At 37.3% G+C, this 19436-nt stretch overlaps 1 protein-coding gene across 3 annotated transcripts in view; it reads right to left on the minus strand.

The window, feature by feature from the left end:
• Nucleotides 1-256: 256 nt before the first annotated feature.
• SYT14 (synaptotagmin 14) overlaps nucleotides 257-19436 on the minus strand; it is an 82825-nt gene continuing 63645 nt past the window's right edge. For 2 of the 3 annotated variants that reach the window (XM_033055121.1, XM_033055119.1), the window contains 3 exons: nucleotides 4977-5166; nucleotides 2149-2205; nucleotides 257-1034 (listed from right to left, as the gene is read on the minus strand). In XM_033055121.1, the coding sequence (XP_032911012.1) occupies nucleotides 721-1034; nucleotides 2149-2205; nucleotides 4977-5166 (561 nt within the window). In that variant the 3' untranslated portion in view covers nucleotides 257-720. The remainder of the gene's footprint in view (nucleotides 1035-2148; nucleotides 2206-4976; nucleotides 5167-19436) is intronic. The other variant, XM_033055120.1, reaches the window with a different exon arrangement.

Below are 19436 nucleotides of genomic sequence, written 5' to 3' on the forward strand. Positions count from 1 at the left end.
CTCTTTGGATTAGGCAGAAGTACAGGCAAGAGGGAAAACCCCAATTTTTGCCATATATAGAGCTCGTTCCTGTCACAGATTGAAGAAACATTAGTTTGATGTCAAAGGTCACCTGATGCCCAAATGCTAGTATTTTTCAAACCAACTGCATATCAAAAAGTGAAAACTTACTTTACCAAGCTCCTGGAAAGAAACTCAGTGCAAAACAACAGTATAGTTCTATTTGCTATATTATTAAGTGTTCTTTCACCAGTGGTTTTTCTTTTTTTTTTTTTGCTTTTGCTTTACAGACCATTAACTTTTTCTCGAAGTGCAAACTATTGACCTTTAATCTGAATGCAGGCAGGTCAGAAGCTACAGTATTAAAGCAATACAAAAGGTACACAAGGAGGAGCTTACATTAATTTGGAGAACCTCGCACAAAATGTTTCTGAATTGAAAACCACAAAACAAACCCAAACAAATACAGCATCAGGTGGATGGGGAAGGGACCGCTATCTGTGTACAGCAAGGCTCCTCTGACACCAAGGAAGTCCATGACACCAAGTGAAGATTCCGTTTTAAATCCCACCATGTTGCAGGTTGTGCATCCTTTGTGATGGAATGTTGACCGCAGTTTCCATTTTTCACTCCCACAACGCGTCTGCTGGCTGCGACCAGGGATGATCTTCCCGGGAGAACAAGCTCCCTGAGAACCACAGCTGCACTTTCTACCATCCCTTAGGATTCCAGCAAAGTGTGCCATCTACAGACTTGCTGTCCTTTCGATTCCTTCATCTCAGTCCAATGATTGAGCTCGTCTTCTCCCGAGCTGTTGAGCCCTAAGGAGATCCAGCCGATCATCTCTTTCCGCTTCATGCTGCGCTTGTTGTACACGGACAGGATGAGCGTCACGTCCGACAGCTGGAACAGGGCCACCTGGAACACGAAGGTCTCCTTGTACACGGGGTTCGGCTGCCCTCGGCGGATGGAAGTTTTGCACTTGGACATCTCCTGCCCCATCGAGTTCAGCAGTGTTAGCTTCACATACGTGTCTGCAAAAGAAGTCACGTTGTGGAGCGGTCAGGTACCTTGGAACGGAAGATTTGGGGGATGAGGTGTTTACAGAGGACAAGGATATGGTGTATACCAGGATGGCTGAACACAGCACAGTTTAGACACGTGGAGAGATGACAAGTAAACAAAATATTGCAAACACACCAATAAATGAACTAGCTCCAGTACTATGGAGTTAAAGGTATACCTCATAATCCTCTTCCCCCTTGTTTAGTCTAAACAAACTTACATTGCATTAACACTTAGCAAGCTCCAACTAGCCACAACACTGTAAAGCATACCACTGAAATTTCAAAGAATATGGATAAATGAAATGCAATTAATAAAGGCAATTAATGAAGAGAAAAAAAAATGATGCCAATATGCATGATATCAAAACAGCCAGGAAAAAATGCTTAAGAATAATCTCTGCATGGATGCGGTTCTTGTTTTGGGCTTTTCAGTTTTATTTATTTTGAAAACCAAAATGTAGCAAAGTGCATTCAAAGATGTCAGTTGACACAATACAAAAAACCCTATTATTTCCTATATCCATGAAGGAATACATTTAGTGCATGTTTAAAGAAAAGCAAGTTTTTGCATAATTTGAGATGACTGTTCAAAGAGTAGCTTGTATGGTGCTTTTAAGCATACACTTAAGAAGCTGATGTAAGTAATGTAGTTAGCACACATTTTGTGTTAGCATTTGGGTAAAAACCCTTATTTTTAAACGTCTATTTTCATTGGATCAAAAGCACCAAACCATGCTCCCACAGAAGGATGCACATTTCATGAAGTTAACCAATTACAGAAAATATAAAATTGTATAAAACAATCCTGTATTTAATTTTTACTCCTGTCTTCATATTCATATCAATTAAAGGTCGGAGTTTATGTTAAAAAAAACACATTGAGTACTTTTACTTTGCAGGTACACTGAAACTCCAACATCCATAATCAGAGACAAATGCAACTTTTGCATTAGAGAGTGCCACAAAAAATAAACATATACTTTTATAAACTGGTATGGTAGGCAGCTGTGGATATTTTATTGCTGGCAGGTTTCTTTTGCATGAAAAAGACAACATCCAATTAATTTCTACAGGAACTCACCTCGGATTATATAAACCTGTCCACCTATCAAGTGTTTTAGACAACAGAACAGTCCGTCTGACAACAGGGGGTGGAAAGCAGTAAAAGAAATAATGACCAGATGTCAATAGTTGGGTGAGAGAGGATCAAAGGTTAAAGTTTAAGAGGAAACACTATTCACTGGAGTGGAAGAACATGAAACCTTAGCAGCACAGATCAGAAAAAGGACTGAACGAAAGGATTGATAGGTAAAATTTAATGAAATGAAAATTTTGTGCAGTTTTTGTGTAATCTTTAATAAAAATCACATTGCTTACATAATGGGTTATCTTAGGACTAAGAGACACTGGATTCTAAGCCACACTTACCATAGCAAGAATCATGCAAATGATTAAGTTATAGCAGATTGGGTAAAAATCACTATATCCTTATCAAACCTTATGCTTTTTCATGCAAACTCCAGCATATTTAGAAAAACTGCACATTAAAGTACTTAAACTTCATATATTAAAATCAATAAAATGAAAATTTATTGAACTGAAAACCAAGCTGGTTTTGCCCTTAGCTTTTCTAGTTACTGATATTTGATTGTAGTGCTTCAGTTCTTGAGTAGTGATGAACTTGGGCACAAGAATTAGTCTGATGTCATCTCTAAAAAGAGATGAGGGACACTTATTTCTAATATTCAGCAATGACTCTCTATTTAGGATGTAAAGATCTTGCTTATTAAAAATCCACATATTTATGGATTTAATGTGTGTGTGCATGCATACACACACATGCATTTAACATGCAAAAAGCTCATACCCTGTTTCAACTAAACTTTAAAGAAAACTGAGAAGCATCTTTTTCTCAGACAAAATATTAACTGTCACACAGAGAAACAAAGACACATCCACTGTTATTGCTGGCAGGATTTGGCCTATTTGCCTGTACTCAATTGCTAAATGAGTCACTATGTAACATAAATAAGCAGTAGAAGAGTTTGTACTAGACAAAAGTTGAAATTTAGTGTTCAGCTCATATTTGCTGCAGAAGCACTTCACAAAAATTCCTAAGTTCCCAAGCCCTAGACTACATCATCATCATCATCATCATCATCCCTACAGGCCTTAGTTTTCATTTTGTGGAAATGATGGCACAGAGAGAAATTCGGGTTCCACAATATTCTGTGCATGCTTTTACCAGACCCAGAAAATTCCTTAGTTTCTAGTTTCCAGCTTTCTAGAAACAACAGAATTCCAAATCCACATTTGCTTAAACAGAACCGGACTACTGTTATTACAAAGGTCAAATCTTTCTGCCCATCCTTCACAGGGACAAAAGGCAGCATGGAAGCTCTTCCCTTCAAAAAGGTTAGACAGTACATGGTTTTACAGGGCTATGTGCCATATTCTATGTTCCTTTCTTATAATCTGAAACAGATTTTTGACCCCAGTGACACAACTGTTAGCTACACAGCATGGGCCCACTGAGTACATTTTGGGAATTAACATACTAGGGAATGAGCATCTTTTTTCAAAGCAAGTGCAGAACCCCTCCTAACTTGCATATTCTAAATATTGAATAAAAACTGGCCATCTCTGAGATCCCAGAAAGATAAGCATCTGGTTTTGCTTTAAGGGAACACAAGGTCTCTTCTGTCCCTTTCATTTCTCCCCACACCCCAGTGTCCTTGGACCTCTTTGGCTATTCTGTCTCCAAATAGGTGCCTCTGAGGCAGCTACCCAAGTATATAAAAGCTTTAGAGATTCATCTATCACCTTGCTTCTCTGGCCATGTTAACAAAGTCTGGCTCTGTCAGTGTGAAAAGTATAGAGAAAGCAAAGCAGAGTAAGGTGAGCCAATTATGAATAGAATAAACATGGGTCAAGAAAATGAGAAAGAGGAGAGAACATCAGTATCAAGTCTGGCTTACTTCCCAAACTCTGAAGATGAAGTGAGATGTACAAACCACTCAAAAAATGTTGGCAGCCTAATACATAATCCAGTGGCAGATAATCTGCTAGTGCCATACTAATCTGGGGTTTAAAAAACAGAAAGAGTAGCTAAAACCTGAGCCTCCAGACAAAATCAAAAGGAACAGGTAGGTATTTCTTATTAACACTTATGTAAATCAGACACAACATCTTAAAAACCAATAAAAAATATATTTTTAAGAAGTTTGTTACTGAACTTTCTCAAGCTGTGTCAAAGAGCTAGAGACAGCAATAACATTCTCTCCCTGTGACATTCCATCTGGCTCCACTTAAGAAGTAGATAAAGCTCACAGATATTTCAGACATGTATTTTTGAACAAATGCTTGAAGACACAATTCAAGTCCTTTTTGACGGTGAACATTCCTCCTGTACAGTAAATATGCCAGAGGCCTCAAGTGGTTGCTCCTTGTCTTTACTGACACTCCCAAATTACATATATTACCACATATATACAGGCACATCAGCAATTAAAGACTGCAGTATCAACCCCTCTAGGAACAGTAATAACTGTTCAGAATGTTTATATTAATATTAACTGGCATGTACTTTCTCTTTAAACACTGACTTTTTTATTCTTGGCCTGTGATGTGAGGCATTAGTAATTTAGCAATTAATCATTATGATAAAGGTAATTTATTAGTCAGTCATCATGAAAAATTAAAACAGGCTTGTCAACTTACAATTAATATTTTGAATTTTAGATTTTTGCTATTTCCCAACTGACTAGAAATACAAAACATGAAACAGATTAGTTGATGATTGCTCTATTTCATTTTGATTGGGTAAGACTAAGTGGTAGGATTGAAGTCCTTGCTACCGAGAGCCCCACCAGTACAGAAGCATTAGGATGAAAAAAGATTTTCACTCACTGGGTGGTCTGTTCGCTGCCAAGTTTTTGAAGTGGCTGCCTTTTATCACTTCTGCTGATAATCTTCCAGTTGTAGCATTATAAAGGAGGCCAATAAGGATTTCTGGAGCTGAGCCATGTACCAGAGACTGACAAGAGGAGGTACTTTCGCTGCAGGACACTTCTGACATGCTCATTTGAGAGTCACAGCCCTATAAAACAGATAAAAAGTTCTGCATGTTATGGAATGATGTTACTGGGAAGTCAATTTTTAGAATAATGCATAGAAAATTCTGAAAGCAACTTAGTGACAATAACAAGTTCCATTCACTCACTGAAAAAGAAGTGTACATTCTTAATATATACTTAATTTGCACATGTTAGAGGTAACAATAAAGTGAAATTAAAACAATTTTTAGGTGCTTCCATTATTCATGATTAAGGAGAAATAACACCAGAAGATGAAGAACAGCCTTTATGGTCCTCAGTTACTTCAATTTTTAAGGTAAGACCTGTAACATAATTTGTCAGCATCCTGGAAAACATTAAACCTTGGATTTTTACGTTCCAAAAAATGGAAAACAGTAGTGGAACCTTGAAGATAATAAAATGGAGAAAATTCTTATTCATCCTTTGTAAAAGTTATTCTCTAGACTGAGAATTTATGAGCAGTAAAATAACAGAACACACGCAATCAGAAAAGTGCGCTCTGTCCAGCATAAATTGGCTTACAAGGAATTTAATTGATCCAAGGATACAGAATTGCAATGGTCCCTTTGTTTTGGGTGGGAAAGGAAGAATGTCATCCAATGATCCAGAAGCAAAGCTTTAATTTCCACCCCGAAAGCTTCCAAAAATTTAGATCTTTCAAGCATTCTCACTACATCACATCTTTAATGGGAATTTCTAATACTAATTTTTATCATTTTAACTCCTCATTATTGGCCTTAAAAAAATGAAAAATACACACTTTCTTTTCACTGCCACACTAATCACACCATGGTTGCTTCTATTTTCATTTGCACTGACACATAAAGAGTGGAACAACAGAAAACAAAAAACTGGATGGCAAGTAGCCAATGGAATGGTAAAGTACTTGGTAGCTGAGGAGAGACTTTTGAATTATCAGCACATCTCTTTATGATTCTCTCAGAAAAAAAATGTAAATTGGGTCCACAGATTTTTCAAACATGGCTTGACTCATTTGGGAATCTGGCATCAGTCTTTTAAAGAGTCATGATGATATTGTGGAGCTGATCCTTCCAGATTCCAAATGTCTCTATGATTTCCAGCAACAGCTGACACGGGTATAAGATCAGACCTAAAACCTAAATAGCACAAATCCTCATAAAGACAAATGTTAACCTTATAAGCAAATAACTTCAGCTGACATATAAAGCCCACATGCATTATAGAATCTCAAATTATAGAAGACATGATACTACAATAATATCCTTCTTATTGACATTTTAACTAGTTCTTTTCAACAGAACATTTCCCAAAAGTCTAGCAGAAGTTTCAAGTAGCAATCCAGTTCCTCATTAATAAACATTCACTGTTGTTAGCAAATGTATTCTTACTACTGAAGAAGGACCTCAACAAGTTTCTCTGACTTCCTCCTCCCAAGCTGCAAATTCAGAATTTTAAATCTTTGGTTATTTCTCCAAAAGCTTTTTATTCAATGCCAAGAATAAATTTCAAACTGCTTGCAAATTGTTAATTGCTGAAAATTAATTACAAGTATACATTCATTCTCTGATTCTTGTCATTCATAGAACAGGAAACTTTTGATTCCTAACTTCATCAGAAGGAACAAAATGGAAAGTTTAAAAGAAAGATGATTTGATTCAGCAGTCACAGTGCACACAGCACACTCGGAAAGCCTCAGCCTCACAACTGCAGCTATTATTTAAGTTTTCTGGCATTTTAAAACTGTAACACATTATCCCTGTGGTGCTTATTCACCTTATTATTTTCTTGAGCCAGGAATTTTAGCACAGTCCACCTGACACTGTTCAAAGCTTAGGTCTCAAATTTGATTGAGATCATGCTACAAGCCCACAAAAAACAAGATGTAACACAAAGCAGGCAGCTGAGTAACACTGACACAAATCCTCAAGGGGCTTTGACATGCTGAGAGAAGGTGGTGATAGTGTCTTTGCCTAATTGGGATTCATTTGTACAGTTTACTGATGTCCTAAGAGGGACTTGGAAAACCAGTACATGACAGAGCCAAACTCACTACAATGGGTATCAGAGTAAAGTTTAACCTTTAGAAATAGTGAATAGTAAGTAAGTGACTACTGAGTGGAAATGACTCCTGAAGTATCAGGAAAGAGAAGACAAGTAGCTTCTGTGTAGTAAAATAGAGAAGGAGGAAAACAAAACCAAAAAATTCAATATGCAGTACTACAAAGTTACATAAGCATGGGCTAGCAATACCATTCCTTTACAGCAGAATCCTGAGTGGAGAGAGAAGGACAAGACTTTCTCAAGGCCAGGCAAGAGGATCTCAAGAGATGAAAGGTGGGTTGAGAAAACCAACGTGATGCTTCAGAACTCAAAGTGGACGGAAATGCAACTAAATGACTGTTCCTTAGAAGTGTTGCACAGAAAGAACTGGTAGACGTAAGCTATATGAAAATCTGGAGAGAGCATCTAACTTAAATATTCTGCTACAATATTTTCTAGACCAAAATATCTTCACAGGTTTGAGAAAAACAAATGAATGTTGTTTAACCCTTATTTTGTAATAAACTTATGGATCTCCTTCCTATGAAACTATGGGGACATAGACAAAACATTAAAATAAAGCTATCAAATTTACTGAAGAAAAAATCTAAATAGTACATTGTTTTCCCTTTCATTCTAAAAGAACCTCAGCTTCAATTCACTTTGTTTCATACTGTCCCAAATGGACTAAAAAAATACATTGCTTTTTAGTTATAAACTGGAAAATCCTAATATAAGAGAAAGTGAAACGTTAAGAAGGAAAGTGAAGCAGATTAAAAGACACAATGATATTACTGGGTAGAAAAAGATTAAACAACATAAACCAAAGTATACTTTCAGTGGCTAAAACAAGGAAGAAAACAGAGGATTTAGCGACAAGTATGTGAAAGACCTGAGGAAAAGGGGAGAGCAAGGTTGCATTTTGTCAGTTTTCTTTTTAAGAAAACAAAAATTTTATGAGGAAGAGAAGAAACCAGAATCAGGGATTGTGAGAGACAGCTGAGATCAACTGGGCTCAGACCAACAACTGCACAAAGACTTTCCTTTGCAGGACAAAGTTAAAAGCAGAGATACTGAGCATTATTAGATGTCTTCTCAAAAGTATTTTCTCCAGCACAGAGTTAATTGTTCACATTGTGGAAATGCATTGTTTTAAGGAACATATTCCATGACAATGACATCTGTGGGTAAGTTACCTGACTGCACTAGAACCGGAAATAACAGCTTTAATAAAGTTTCTCTTTAGAGGGTTTTTTCTGTTTACACAAGTCAGAATTCCAGAAGAGCACAAACAAACTCATCAAGAAAAAAGCCAGACAAGAAGTTATAACCTTAAAAATCAAGTGCCAAACTGTAAAATATTAACACTGAAATTGCTCATTGGTACAAAATGAATGTAGATGGAGCCCCAATGTACAACATCACGGTGCAACCAGATGCTTTTCATCTCCACTGCATTTAATCTGTCTGTAAAGCTATCCCTAGCCCACTTTGATACTTCCCTGTGGGAAACCTAAGATTCAGACCAAAAGTTACTATTTGTTTGAAATCATGTCTATGTAAGTTTATTTTCATAAACCTTTCCTCTCATCCTCTATAAACACTGTGTGTAATTTAACAAGCAAGGAAAAGGACTAAGGTTCCATAAGAGCAAAGGCTTTTCAAGGTCAGTGAAGCACCAGAAGAGCCTAGTGAGAGCTGTCACAAAACCCTGTATGTGGATTTTTAAGAAGCTAGATGAACAGTCAAAGTGTTACTGATCTGTCCACAGTGCAACAAACTGTCTCTTGAGGTTGTCTCCAGTATATTAATATTAAATCCTGAACCTTTTTTGTCAATTTAGCCATAAATACATCATTAACAGTAAGCACTGCAAAAAAAAAAAAGGTGAAGTCTATTCCAAATATTTGGTTAATATATCTGTATTACTGCAGTAAATAAAAAATGTTCAGCTTTTGAGTTGTTTAACACAAAGCTGTGTGCAAAAGACCTAAACCTTTTCCATATACACCATAGGACAGTACTTTGTAGTAAAGTTAGTCTGATTTTATTCAATCAACACTTACAAGAATTGCTGCTTTCCACTGGATTGTGAAAGTAATATGTGTAATATTCTACAAAAACTTAATGACTAATTCAGCAAACTATTGTCCTTCATGACTTCTTTGTAGAATCTTGGGAAAAGACATTACTTCTTAATAAATACATATTAAAAAGATTCCCATTAAGCAGGATTTGTATTTTGTATGTTCCCATTGTACAACAGTTGGCAGTCAAAAAAAGAACTCTTTTTTCCTCCTCATACCAATGGGCACGAACACACAGAATGCATGATGGCAGACTTCAACCCCTGAGAAGCATTTGCAATAGGATTTTTCTCTCCCCTCTTACAACATAGAGAATCATCTATTTGCATCCATGGTAATGTATGTAAAATGTATTTATTTGTCTTCTTTCCCTACAATTCCATGGAAACACTGTATTTGTTACTTACATATTCATCTCCTACTGTTATTTTTCTATACCCTGAAGTTCTGCTTATAAATTCTTCTCTTAAGCCAACTGGAGTTAATGACAGGGAATAATGTGGCCATGCTCCGAAGGCAGTTAAAAGTTCATTTTCCTCAATGCACAGGTAAAAATCACGTCTCTGTAGGCTTACCAAACAAGAGCATCTGATTCTCTTGGCTTTTCAAAATATACACAGAAAAGATGAAACCTTGCTGACAATCCTTCAGCAACAAAAATCTGATTCACAGCATGTTACTTGTCAAAATGTCTCTCTCCAATTTTAAATGTTAATGTTATACCACTAATCTCCTAAAGAACTTTTCTGCACATGACTTTTTATATTCCAGATCAATACGACTGAGAGGTTAGGAAAGGAAATGTGAATCCCAGCAGGCAAAGGAGGGCCCTCAGCCCAGGTCTCCAACAGATTTTAGATGAAAGCATTCATCTCTCAATCACCACCTCAGGGTTGAACCCTGAAGCTCCTGTTCCCTTCTGAGCTTGCTGAGGTGAGGAGAGCACCCAAGCCCCACAGGGGCTCCAGACCAGCTCTCAAGAGGAGAAAACCAAACTTAGGGGCTCCACATCCTTCAATAGTGGCTTCATTAGCACAAGATACTTTATAAAAACATGTTTCCAAGCAAAAATGCTGTTGACAAAATAGCAAGATCATTCTTGGGAAAGATAACTTAAACCACCTGAAGAACTCAGTCCTGAAAACAGAGTGATGTAAAATAATTAGGAATATCAAAGTTTAAAGCCAGCTGACCTGTACTGTAAAGCTAGGAAAACACACAGTTATCAGTATTTTGCTTTAAATTTATAACCTGAACTTTCAAACATTTAAGCATCTCACAAAGACTCAAGTTTAGGAAAGTATCATTATCTATGACAGGTAATTATTTGGGTTTTTGCTTAATAGCTTCCTTGAAGCATGTTCCAATTAAGTATAATGTGCATTTTTATTCATGTACTTAACACTTTACAGCATTACTAAGTCAACTTAAATCACAAACATGAAACTAAATAGTCTAATAATCTTTCCATTATGCAACTTGATCTTAGGGAAAAAAACCATTTATTTTGGGTAAAATGGCATGCTTTAAATATTATCAGGACTTCCTAGTCTAAGATTCCAATTTTAGCAAATAAATCCACTCAACATTAATGGTATTCACATCAAATATGGATTGTTTTGATTATTAAATAATATTAATGTAGTTGAAAATCAGATTATCTGAAGTGATAATGTTCCCATTTCTCATCAAAAGTTTCTGCTCTACCCTATTTTTTACTCTCAAGAGAGAAAAACTTCTAGATGCAGAATTCTAAAAAACACATTGTTTTCACACAGATGGAACACTGAAAATCTGAGATCAAATTAAAATTCTTTGAATCACTACATTCAAAGGACGAAAACTTTAAAAATTCTATACACACTACAACAAACTTCCTAAGACATGTTATGATAATACACAAATTTCCATTTCAAAATAATTTAAAATAATTAGTTTAAAAAAATAAAAATCTTTGCAGGATTTGTAATAAGAATACTGTATTGATAAAGAAAGGCTTGGGTTCAAATTTAAGATACTATAACTTAGCAGTAATATTAAAATAACAAAACAAAATGTACATATTCTTAATAATGGCAAATCAACACTCAACTTTCCTGAAAAATCTTGAACAAGTTCACAGAGAGATTTCCGTGTTGTTTTTCCTGCTTCATAAGAATTTGCTATCAGTACTTTGTGTCTAATTTTTTTTTTTACATTATCAGCTCTACAGAACAAAACATTAATTTTCTACTGAAAGGGAAACATTTTCTGTAACTTCTATTAGTCTGTACGGAAATAACACCCTTGGCAGATGACAAAAGGTGACCTGGTTGTTCCACAGACATAATGGGCTTGAAATTTGCAGAGCAAACCCAAGCAGCAGTTGGAGGAGGCAATTGGAAATGAACCTACAATGGAATTTACAGCATTTGCAAAAGTACTGTTTTTACACTGCAGAAGTCTAGCTGCTTTTTATGCAGCCATGGGCCAGGGGAGAAAAAGAGGCAAGAGGCCTTTCATTATCAAATTCTGTTTTCTGTGATAAGACAGGCGCATAAAGAAATATTCAAGCACTAAAAGCTGTTAGAGATTTGTGTTAGCAATTTAGGTAAGAACATCTGACACAAAACGCAGACATTTTACCTGCATTCCTGATGAAGCTATGCTAACAGCTCCCACCCAGATCCACTCACACATTCCCCTCCCTTTACTCCCTGTCAAATATGTAAGAGCATGGAGATGTGACTGTGGGACAGCTTCCAAGACCACAGACTTCTTTAAATGACAATGCTCTGTCCAGCTGGATTGAGTCTATGCTCATTGGGGAGATCAATGGCAAATAATTTCATTTTTCTCTTGATTACACCCTTTCAGTCTGGGAAAAGGGAACTATTCAGCAATCAAACAGTAAGCACAATTTATGAGTAGTCAATCTATAGATTAGTATTTGATTACGCAAACATACATGCAATTATTTTTCACAATGAACAAACTCATATCATTAACTGTACATTTAGAAAGTATTTGTCAGGTAAACTCTGTGATTAACAATTGCTAGTGGTGCCCTTTTGATTTGCTCAGGTCACGTTTAATCTCATGATCAGAGGACCACCAGGTGTTTCCAGTCAGAAGGGATCTGCTTCAGTTCCTAGAGCTGTCCTACACACAAAAAAGAAAGGGAAAAGATAAACTGGATTCTCCTGGGGCCAGCTGACAGCTGATTAAGCCCAATAGAAAGACAGGAACTGTGAAAGATTCAGCTCAAGGTCAAATGATCTAAAGGGCAAACCTGACAAGAGGCTGACACACTACAACTAAAAGGATCCCTTGCTAAAGGCACTCTATGAACAGAAATGCTTTTCTGATACCAAATACAGGCTGTTTGAATATACAAAAGAAGTGATTACCTGAAGCTCCTGAAGTCTGAAATGAAGAATGCTAATGAAGAAGATTTATATTATACTGCAAAGCCCACCAGAGTAATATGAAGAATCATCCAGTAAATAAATCAAAAACTAATTCAAAAGTTCCACAACCATGTACGTTATGAATTTGCAGACTAGGTGACTTCATCTGTTTGTGCAAAACCTTTGATTAGGATGTCCCTCAATGGAAATAAATCTAAGGAAAATGGTGCACATGCTTTTGCTGAAGGGTGCTCAAAACTGCAAATAGAACTACCTCTGTGTTTTAACCTTTCCTAGTTTTCTTGAAAGACAGAAAAAAATGTGAGAAGATATTTGTTTGTACATATAGACGCAAAGAAGAATATTCAAAAATTAAAGAAAAACAAAATATTTGGGAAATTTAGCATCTCTAATGGAACCAGAAATTTCTCTTGGATTGATAAGTTATAGAATGTATCTCTACTGAAAACTTGATTGAGGAAGATTTAAGCAGCAGCTCATAGTCTTCAAAGTGGAAATTTCATATGAGGGACAACCTTGATACTCTTAACTTTTAACTTCTAAAAAGTCTCTCCTGGGAAACTTACAGAATGATTATTTTCCTCACTGCCCTTAGAGATCACAATCCAGGTTGGAAGACCAGACTTTCACTACAGAGAATGATAGAATCTCACAGTTTCCTCACTTTTTTAGCTTTATGTATTGATAAGGTATCTCTATTTTATTTTTTAAAGGTGATCAAAAGGAGACATAGAATCCTGCACGTACGCTTACCACTGACGGACTGGCTTTTCTGACTAAGAGTATTGCTCAAGAGGATTATTTTGAGTTGATCTGCAACAGTCATTCACAGCCTGTCATCTGACTGGAAGCAGTTGAGAGACTGAAAAGCATCATTGTACACTCAAAATAGTAATACTATGTCTGAAACATAGCTTCCATTATTTGCAAATATCAAAGACTGTAGGGACCAAGTTGAGTAAGTAACTTCTTTGAAGCAACTCATTAACTGAAGGCAAAGCATGCCTGTTTTTGTATTGTTATTTTACTCCATGTGACCAAGTGATGACATTGACCACTAGATGAAATTGTTTACGTTGCTGACTTCAAAAAACCAGTATCCTACATTCAGGGTTATAGTAATAGATCTGGCTACCCGTAGGAGCTTGCTTCCCACCTGTGTATCGGCAAGAGAGTTGAAAGCCAACATTTTTACCCCCAGCCACAACACTGAGAAGACAATGGCTGCTTGCTGATACTGCCATGAAATGCTACAAGCAGCCACACACAGGGAGAATGCTTTGTTTGCCAAGTACTGTCAAGTTCTCCTGCAGCCTCACCAACATTATCATCTTCTTCCAATCTTCACTTCACTTTAATAACTTTCTTCAAAGAAATCAACAAGAGTCATCTTTCTTATTGCAGCAAAGGATCAATTCTGATTTTCTGGGTATTGCTATCACTAACTCAGAAGAATTAAATTATTCCTGAGATAAAATGTGCTCAGGGTTTAAACATAATTGCCCCTTACTTTGATAGACATAATTTATACAAGCTAACCAAGAGCATTTATACATCATCACAAAGGAAGTCTTCGTTTTAGGTAGAATTCCAGTTACAATACTAAAAACAAAATATTTTGTCTTTTTGTTTCTTCCCTAGACAAGACTGAATAATTTTTCTTATTAGCAGCTTAAGGTATCGTTCTTTTAATTTTAACAAATAATTTTATTTATTTAACAAAGCTCTGTTTATACATATGAATGTTTTAGCCTTCCAAATATAATCCTGGATAGATCATGCTGTAAGAACACAGTAGTAAAGTCACTAGTAGTGACTCTTCTACTTTGTTTGCACAAAACCTAACAGATTGACTCCATAATGGACCAGAATTCCCAAAAAAGAAATGCCACTCTGAAAGCTTTTATTCCTGCAAAGTTTATGAGCTGATAAACATTACAAGGAACACTGAAGACACACCACACATAAAGGGCAACATGAAATAAAGATCTTAAGCACAGTGTCTAAACCAGTGCACACTAAATGATTAACCACTGTCCTCAGAGTGGAGAGAGTGCATGTGTGTGTGTGCAAGGGTGAGCATCTTTATATACTGCATGCATAAATGTTTTCGCTCAAAAAAAAAATTTAAAATAATTATCCAGACACTCTGGAACTTTACTATAAAGATGTAAAAATTAATCTTTTAAACACCTATGATTCCCTACATCACCAGTTCTTTGTTATGAGGATCACACTGGGAGTTCAAGATGTTAGAAATAGAGAATGCTACAGAAAGAAAGAAAAATAAATTGAATTCTTCCCAGTAAATACCTTGTAATTTGATGATACATAATGAATGATTACTAGATTTACTTAACAGCAAGAGGTATGTTTTGGTCACCTAAACAGTACTTCCCAAATCAATTACAAAATAAAAACCACGATTGTTGTTATTCTACACCAAAAAGTAAACTATGGGATGGTGAAGGGGATTAAGCATGTTTCTTTGATCTTTTCCAAACAGATTTCACTCAATAAACTGCTTATATGTTTTTATAATCACATCATACTAGAGGCTGTTTTTCACTGTCAGGAAAATTTCTCTGGGTGAGAACGAAGAGTAACTAAAAACAGGTCCACAGGGATTTCCTGAAGAGGAATAAACAGCTTTCTAAACACCAAGATGGGTGAAGAAAAATTTGTCTTCTGCTGTACTAAAGGGAAAATTTCTCTGAAAGCATCAACAAATATCTTCCTACACAAACTACACTCTGACAAAACCACAGTGTACATCCCTGCTATTCAACAATTGATGCAATGGACAATTTCTATTAAATCCGAAAGGACACAGTCTCAGATAACAGTGACAACTGCACGCTGCCCAACTCATATTAGTTTCACTGCTTCCACCTCATTCAAACATATGCTGAATTTGGGAGAAAACGTGTGATAAATAAGGGGGCTGAGGAGGAATTCCCTGTTACGTGGGAGAACTGCAGCAACACAGGGCTGCTAAATACAAATGGCAACGGGACTGGGATAATAGCTGCTAATGCAAGTCATACACCATGTGGGAAGGAGAGAAACGGGGTGAAATCTTGGGTGAAAATGATATTTTGTGAATATATTTGTAAATTTGAAGGCATGTGTAGTTTTGAAACCTATTTAAGGAACATACAAGTATAATGTCTTCACCACAATATGCACTTGTTCACATTTTAACAATAACCAGAGACTTGCAGGCCCCACTCATGTCAACATTTGAAAGGCACTGAACTTGCTGATCTACCTTTAGCCAGATTCCCTTGTGTACAGCTTTAAGGTATCACTGAAAAAATACTGAACTTCACAGGATACAAACTGCTCTTAAACAACCAGAAGGCATATGATTAGCTAATAAAATACATTAATATAATATCAGGCACAGACAGAAGGAAATAAAATACATTTCTGCAGAAGAGATTAGCATAGATATTTCAATGGATTAGAAGTTTCAGTGACAGAAGGTATATTTAATATATAAAATCCATATAATGAGAAGCAGTTGAAAAAATAAGACAACTGTCATGTGTCCAAGAAATATCTTCATTAAAAAGCTGTCACATATAAACACTTCTCAGCAACAAAACCCTCTACAACTGAACAAGGCAAATTTAATTCTGAATGTACAATGTGCCTCATCATGGATTTTATAATTATGAATATCCTTGAGCAACTGGATATCTCCAAATTCAAACACTACTTACCTTTTCCTGTTAAATAACTCCTGCTTGACATTTATGATTAGTTGTACATAAAGATCATTGGTTTATTCTAGAAAAAGTACAGTTAAAAAGGAATACAATCAATGTGTATAAATATACCCAGAGGCAAACACCTGAGAAGGGTAGGAACTAATTAAGATCAAGGCCAATACTGGCAGAAGAACAAATGGTAATAACTTGGCCATGAAGAAATTCAGGATGCAAACAAAACAAAATGATGTTTTCAGACGAAAATTCACAACTTTGTGATCAAGATGACTTGGCTGTTTTGAGTAACCAGGGCTTGAGCTCAAGAGCCCAAGTATGCCACTCACTTCCAGAAATGCATCCTAAAAACACACTGAATTTTTAACACTTTTGCAAAACAAATAGATGTTAAATCCTGCAATAAATCTGCTCACTGAAAAAAATAATAGATTGGTTATAAATGATAAGATAAAAATACATATAAACTCAGCAGTGAATGAATTCCCAAAGGTTTAAAAACTGATTTGCATAGTTCCAGACGACCACAGATCCTCATTCAAGCTATCATGACTCTGAAGGATCCTTTCCAGTAACAGGTAGAGCTGCTTAAATGCTGTTACAACAAACAACTCTGGAAGATCCCTTCACTTTCTACCAATATTCCTTATTCTTGTTCCAACCCTCAAAAACTGAGCCAAAAAATGCTGGCACACCATGCCTTACCATAAAAGAAAATAATTATCATCTTTCATGCCTAATGGAACTTGGTTTTATTCTGCCTATCACAAAAATTCAAGAAAATAATACTGAAGAATAACCAGTGTACATAGAGGACACACCAATCAATCACAAACTTGGCCCATTCACTGCCCTTTTTCAATGACTACTACATTTTATACACAAACTTATTGAAAACACGCAAATTAAGCAAGTACCTTGAGAATATTCAATGTTTCGGGTCATGGGGTGCTTTTTTCCAAGCTGTGAAACTAGCAAACTTCTCACTAAGGAATTATACTCTATAGAGGTGAACCATTTCATCCTTAGATTATACTGATTTGTGCTTCTTAAGGAACCATGAGAAACCTGCTCTATTGTCAGTTGATCCTCTACCAGATCCATGATTTAAACTCAGCTTTTACTAATAATTATATTTTCAATCATTAAATACAACAGCCTTTGAATATTTGGCAATACTCATGTTCACCAGAAACACCATTTTGACTGATCCAAACTTTTTTTTTCCCAAAGTGCAGAAAAAATTAATTGCTTTGCTTCACCTAAAAAAAAAAAAAAAAGATCTTTCTTTCCCTGCTCCCTCTCCTTTTATTTTATTGATTGTTTAAAAAAAAATTCCCACAAAATAAATACAACAAATATGGATGTCCTTGATAATCATGATTTTTTCCCCAAAAATATATCTGCAATATAACACACATGCAACTCTTTAGCAAGGAAATCTCAAGCACTCCTAGTCTAAGATGCCCAGATCACATGACAGACATTCTCTTTCTGGACAAAAGCATACTTAAATTCTTACAGAAACAAAAAGAAGATGGTGTTCACTGCCAGTTTAGTGAACTTCTGTGTTTATTGATAATGATACCTATGTTTATCCTTAATGTTTATCCGTTGCTTTGCTTTATTAGAAATATTATTTGAGGGACAAATAATTTTGTTCATCAGACAGGTAGTTGTTTGTTCAGAAAAATCCTTTTCAGTTTCAATTACAGTAGTTTCACGAATACAAGCCGCACGGAGTATAAGCCGCACTTCCGGTGCCTCGACAATGTTGCTGTCTTTGTCAATAGATAAGCCGCACCCCGAATATTAGCCGCACTTTCGTTCGTCGCGAGAATCCGTGCGCAGCTTTCACAAATTGGCCAATTAGTAACAGGATCGCGGCATAGCGGGCTTTACTGGCTCGGGGCGGGGCCAGGCAGGCTCGGCCCGCTCATGGTTGCCGACAGGGCCGGGTAGCCCAGCTCAGCGCCACGGCTCGGCGGGGCTGGCCAGGTGGTGCTGCCGCCGCCGCCGGGCTCGCTGGCCCCCCTCTCCCGTCAGCACCGCCCCACTGCTGCGTTCGCTAGCCCTGCCGGCGGGCTGCCGCCGCCGCCGCCCGGTTCGCCGGCCGCCCCCTCCCGTCTGCACCGCCGCCGCGTTTCCTCGCCCTGACCGGCACTGCAGGCCCCCGCACCGCCGGGCTCCCCCACGCTGCTGGCCCCGATTCTGCTGGGCTTCCCCCGCTGCCAGGCAGCCCCACCCGCCGGCCTTCCTGCTTCTGCCATGCTCCCCTGCACTGCTAGCCCCAGTTCTCCCGGGCTCCCCCGCCCTGCTGGCCCGGGCTCTGCCGCCCCCCTGCCCCGCCCTGCTGGCTCAGGCTCAGCCGCCCGCCCCCCACACTGCTGGTCCCGCCTCTGCCAGGCTTTCCCACCTCTGCCGGGGCCGGCCGGGCTCCAGCTTGGCTTGGGGCTGCCGCGGGCTCTCACTTCCGTGTTGGCAGCTTTTAGAATTTTGTTAATGTATTAGCCGCCCCGGAATATTGGCCGCACTTCCGGGTTTCCACCAAAATTTTAGTCAAATTGGTGCGGCTTGTATTCGTGAAATTACTGTACTTTTCACTTCAGACTGAACCAGAAATCAATCATTTCCAAGGTTCTAATGTGGAGTTATTAAAAATGGCTTTATACTTTCAAAATTCCTCTTTCCTGTCTTTCTTTCTTGCAAGGAAAATACCTATTTGCAACCAAGACTTAATTGCAACAGATGGAGGACATTTGCTAGTATAGCTTCTTTTTTCTTCCACTCTGGTGTGTTTTTTCTCTTTCAATTGAAGTGCTGTAGGTGGTAAAGATAATACTATTACATACATATACATACACATATCTGTATGCATGGATACATACATTCACCACTATATTCCTATTTATGGACTGGAAATTTCTAAGTAATTAAAAGAAAAAATATGGCCAGTTTTTGCAGGTGGAAAGTGAATGTACTCACAGAAGCTCTAAGGAAATTTTATTGTGCTAAAGCAGTG

The sequence above is a fragment of the Catharus ustulatus genome, chromosome 3 (genome assembly GCF_009819885.2).
Source record: "Catharus ustulatus isolate bCatUst1 chromosome 3, bCatUst1.pri.v2, whole genome shotgun sequence".
Classification (NCBI taxonomy): Eukaryota; Metazoa; Chordata; class Aves; order Passeriformes; family Turdidae; genus Catharus; species Catharus ustulatus.